Source organism: Tachysurus fulvidraco, chromosome 1, assembly GCF_022655615.1.
Source record: "Tachysurus fulvidraco isolate hzauxx_2018 chromosome 1, HZAU_PFXX_2.0, whole genome shotgun sequence".
NCBI lineage: Eukaryota > Metazoa > Chordata > Actinopteri > Siluriformes > Bagridae > Tachysurus > Tachysurus fulvidraco.
In genome coordinates this window covers 24,045,075-24,050,471 of record NC_062518.1, presented here as the reverse complement: position 1 = coordinate 24,050,471, position 5,397 = coordinate 24,045,075, and the positions used below count along the sequence as shown (strand labels likewise).

The window sequence follows — 5,397 nt, the reverse complement described above, 5'->3', positions numbered from 1 at the left end:
ATTTTATGCATGACCTGTTTGAAGGTATAGTACCAACAGAGTTAAGTCTTTGCATAAAGTCCTTTATTTCCAAATGGTACTTCACATTAGATGACCTTAATGCCGTCATCAAGTCTTTTCCTTTCAAGTTTACTGATAAAACTAACAAACCACAACAAATTTCAAAGACATTTGTGTCAAAACATTCAATTGGAGGAAACTGCCATGAAAACTGGACTCTGTTAAGGCTACTGCCATTGATGCTAGGTCAGAGAGTACCAGAAGGAGACAAAACTTGCGAAATCTTACTAGATCTGAAAGGTATTATTGAGCTCCTAGCTACTGGACAATTTTCTGATGAGACATTGTGCTACTTGGAGGCCAAAATATCAGAACACAGGTGCTTGCTGAAAGAGTGTTTCCCAGATTTCCACATTCTCCCCAAACATCACTTTTTGGAACACTATCCTGAAATGATTCGTCGATTTGGGCCTCTGACTGATTTTTGGACTATTCGCTTTGAGGCTAAGCACAATTTCTTTAAGTGAGTTGTACATGACGGCAAAAACTTCAAGAATGTCTTGCTCACTCAGGCCAAAAAGCATCAGCTTGCTTTGGCTTACTACCTTGATTTGCCAAGTGTTTTCAAACCTGATCTAGAAGTAGGACACGTTGCTGCTGTTTCACCTGACACACTTGAACATTCAGTGAGGCAGGCCATTCAGCATAAATATGGAAACATAAACACTCTATTTCTTTCAACCCATGCATGTGTCTTCTGTACCAAGTACTCAAAGGGAATGTTTCTGTCTGTAGGGCACACCAGTGGACTGCCTGACTTTGGCGAGATTGTTAAAATGATAATTGTGAACAACAAATTGTCATTCATCCTCAAACTCTTCAAAGCATGGTACATAGAGCATTTGCGAAGTTATGAGCTGACGAGTAATTGCACTCCTGATCTGCAAGTTGTAGAACCCCAGGAGCTTAATGGATACCATCCAGTCTATCCATATGTAAGAGCTGGCAAGCTATACATTACACCAAAAACCTTCTTGCTTCACTAAGGTACATTTGTTGAAAGGCACATTATTTTCCAGTTGTTTACATTGATTGATGATTGCATCCTTTAATGTGATCACATCTTTTTACTCTTTCCCTAGTTGCAGAGAAACCCAGGTACTTTCTACGGCTATAACAAAATGCTATGTCGCATGATCATCTCCCCACAAAACATTCAAAAAGTTAGACTTGATCCTGTTCCAGATTCTGTTGATGGCCTCAGGTTTGAACTTAAAAGCAGACTTCAGCTGAAAGACCCTTTTGATCTTCAATATGAAGATGAAGACTTCCATGATTTCTGTAACCTTACATGTGTAGCTGATCTGCCCAAAGACAAGGTGACACTGAAGATTCTTTTCACCCCTTTTCCAGATACATTGTCAGACTCCAGTTTAGACACTGCAATTTTAAGTGAATTTTCATCCACATCAACTTCTTCACCCAGCATCCATTCAGAGCCATCTGCCACCCGTTCGCAGCCATGGCCAACAGCCTTTCCCATTTTTACATATGATGTGGAGTTAAGGCTAAGACAAGGTAATGAGGCATTTCGAAAGGATGGAACACTTCTGTCAGTTCCCAGAGACATGAAGATTGACATTCTAACCCAACTTGCAGAAACTATATACTCATACAAAGCCTATCCTGTAAATGAAGAGATTGAAAGTGTAGCTGCTGCCCTAATTGAAAAACACCCCTGTCTCAAAGAGCCAAGCTCTGCATCTGGATGGTATGGGTGGAAAATTAGTTTGAAGTTTAAGATGGGCAACTACAGACAAAAGCTGAGAGATGCAGGTTGTCAGGAACTGAAAGTGAATTCTGAAAAGAGAGGTCTTGGGGAGACAAGAAGAAAGCGAAACAAAGTGAAGAAACCTAGACGGTGTGAAACAAATTTTCTTCCAGATCTACCTCAGGGCAAAGACCAGGAAAGTCTAGATAAGGAAAGAGAGCAAACAGCAGTGGAGATGAAGAAGAGGACTACTGACATCAGCTTTGTTGATTCTGCTATGAGCAGCACGTTTTCTTTGAGAAGACAAGAAGTTGTTGCGGAGGAGCCACCAGTGTCACAAATGAAAGTTCGATGGCCAACACTTTTCACAGAGAGACAGGTAAATTGTGTTGACCTATGTGCTTTGAATTTATCAGAAAATCTTGGGTTATATCATTTTGCCCAGAATATATGGGCAAACTTAAAATCCTAAGATTATATGACCACTTCTGTCATGTTGAGTAACATGAAAATGTTTTAACATCCTGCATGATGTTTTAATTTAGTACTGTTGAAGACTGCCACTGAGACCCTGGCATCTTTGTTAAATTTGTAAATGTATTTTTGTTCTTATAGTTGAGCAAAGAATTCACCAGGCTTGTGTCAAAAGACCTGAGCAAGTCCTTTTTTGAAGGCCTAGATCATCATCTCTCGAAGCTGATACAGTTATTCAGGTCAAAGCGTTATGAGGACATTCCTGAAATGACGTCAATACTGCAGAGCCTTCATAAGGATGTAAGTCTATTTCAAAGCAGTCTTTCTCTCCCCAAAATGACAATTCTGTGATCATTTACTCACTTTCATGTTTGTCCAAACCTCTGTGAACTTTTTTCTTCTATGAATTATAAAAGTAGTGAAAAAAAAGTACTTTACATACAATGACTAAGTGTCTAAAAAGTAACCTACACGATTTGTCATATTTCAAGTCTTCTGAAAACAAACATTATCTTTGTATGATGAAAACATAAAAATTTCAGTCTTTGTTTAGCGTAAAGTTAGTATTAGCTACTAGATTAATATCAAACCTCATTGGTTCTTTTGTTCAAATGTTGTGACACAAGAACAACTGAGGTTTGATGTATTAATGTATGTCATGGTAACATAAAAACTGATATGATCGGTTTATTACACAAAGTTATCTTAAAAATGTTTAAAAATGGCAACATGAGTGATCCACTACTTTTACAGAATTCTTTGCTTTTTAGAGCTGAACAGCCTAGCCACTATTAATTTTAATTTTATGGAATGAAAATTTTTGCATGTGTTTGGAGTGGCATGTTGGTGAGTAAATGACAATCTTTGGTAACCTATCCTTTAAAATCTTTAAATTGTTGTTACATCCCCAATGAATTTAAGGCATGGATACTCAATCCTGCTCCTTTTTTCTCTCCAGGAGCAGAATTAGACACCCCTGAATTAAGTAGCATGAGCATGTTACATCCACTATTAAATCTTATTTTGGTGAACAAAAAGTTAACAAACAACTGTTGTTTCACACATCATTGTCAATTTATTTACAATAAAAGTAAAAGTGTAAATGTGCAAATGTGTAAATGTGCATTTTTTCAAAAGCATCTAGGAACGGGGGAGGGGAGAAATGATAAAGAAAAACAAAGGATTGAAAGAATAAAGCTGGTACTTTAACCATTATATTTTACAGACAACAAACCAAAAGATGAGGACAGCAGCATTGCTAGGTCTGCCATGGTACATGCGAGAGACTCCTTCAAAATTCATGAAGATATGCGAGGTAAGCTGAAACATGTAAGGCAAAACCAGGGAAAATTGAACATCAGATCTCTCAATTTGCAGGGGACTGGGACTATATTTGTGTAATTGCTTTTAAGTAATAATACCTTGTTTTGTTTACATTCTATAAAGCCCAGTGACCGTGAAGAGGATGTGATCAAGGGTGTGGTGATTGGAATTCTTGTGGTTGTGGAAAATGTGATGGAACCTCTCCCAGCATTCTACAATGACGATGCCCTGGTGATTGAGGAAGAAGTGGTAATGCGTCACCTGACTGACATACCTAATGCTTTTCTGAACCTGATGGGCCTGGTGTACGCATTAAATCTTGACTACCCAAAGGAACTAAAATTCACTTTTGAAGTGATACAGCGGCTGTTTATTGGGATTGGATCAGACTCTTGCACCGCAAGAGTTCACTCTTTGAAGACCAAGTTGCTGCAATAAGACAGAAAACAAACAAAAACCATTGTTCCATTTTGCTACTGTTTATTCCTTGTGCTGGTTTAAATTTTAAGACCATTGTTGTTTTTAGAGCTCATTTTGAGTTTTAAGGGGGAAATTGGTATTCTTGAAATCTTTAAACTGGTTTTCTTGTTAGCTTGTACTGCTTCCTCTTTCCTTGGTTTTTGGGAATTGAAGACAGTTTTTGAACAATTTATTGAAAAGTTTAACACAGCTTATTGTGAATTATTCAAGTCAAGTATTCAAGTAGACTTGTTCTTGCAATGAATATATCTGATGACAAGTACTATTTGTACTATTTTGGCTCTAAGATGGGTCTGTGCATACAGAATTTTGCACCTGTTTGTGTGAGCTGTGTATAAGTGTAGGTTTTTCTTGTTTACAGTTTTTTATTTTTTATTTTATCTTTGAAAGAGAATTCTTCATTTCTGTGTTTTTGGATGCAATGTGTCTGTTTAAAAAATAAATGCTGTGTTTGTATTTTGCAGTTGTTTTGATTTCATAAAAAAATCTGGTTAGATATCCAGAACTACTTGTCAAACCAATGAAGTCCAGTAAACTCAAACAGTTATGTTGAGGAAAAAATACTATTTTATGTCAACTAGACTAGATCTATTGTGGTGAAAACATGAAAAAGTGTGTTTTACCAATAGGTTTTTTAGTTGACTTAACGAAAGATTTTAAATCCTCATTAATTGATTCAGTAGGTTGGCTCAATAATTTCAACAAATGAATAAAAGTTGAGTGAACTTAACACATAATGTATGTTAAACTTAACTGAGTCAATGCAACAAGATGACTTGACTGAGTCAAGTTGTGTCAACAAATCATTTTTTACAGTGTAGACATGGTAAGCACGGAGGTTTCATAGTGCAACTCAGGCTGGCCCTTCAGCTGGACTGTGGCATTCGGTCCCATGCTTTTCTGCGGGGATCTGAACAAACTCGACGGTGTAATGCTGGATGGAATCTCCACGAAGGTGTTTATCAATGGCTGCACCCTGTTTTCCCTGGATCTTTCGCTGGGACTACTCGGGGCTTTCCCTCATGCACACCGAGATGGAATCAATTCTGCACAATTTTTGACCACTACTCTGGGTAAGACAGAAGGATTCAGCCCCACTAAAACTGAAAATGCCACTAACAAACGCTCGGTCACTGCTAAACAAAACTTTTATTTTAAATGACTTTTTTACATCACAAACATTGGATTTATTATACATCGCGAATGAAACCGGGTGAGTTATCACCCTGTATACCCTGCATGGCTGTACTTTTCTAAACTCCCCACATCTATCTGGCCATGGTGGGGGTTTGTTAACTGTTTTTAAAGACACCTTGCACTGTTGATCTCTACCTATTGGCGTATACAAC

General features: G+C 37.7%; 1 protein-coding gene across 1 annotated transcript; it reads left to right on the top strand.

Moving 5' to 3' along the window:
- Positions 1 to 279: 279 nt before the first annotated feature.
- On the top strand, positions 280 to 4,024 carry LOC113633890. Its single transcript, XM_047808063.1, has 4 exons — positions 280 to 2,150; positions 2,387 to 2,545; positions 3,471 to 3,560; positions 3,692 to 4,024. The coding sequence occupies exons 1-4, from the start codon at positions 1,182 to 1,184 to the stop codon at positions 4,004 to 4,006; spliced, it is 1,533 nt and encodes a 510-aa protein (XP_047664019.1). The 5' UTR covers positions 280 to 1,181; the 3' UTR covers positions 4,007 to 4,024.
- Positions 4,025 to 5,397: the final 1,373 nt, after the last annotated feature.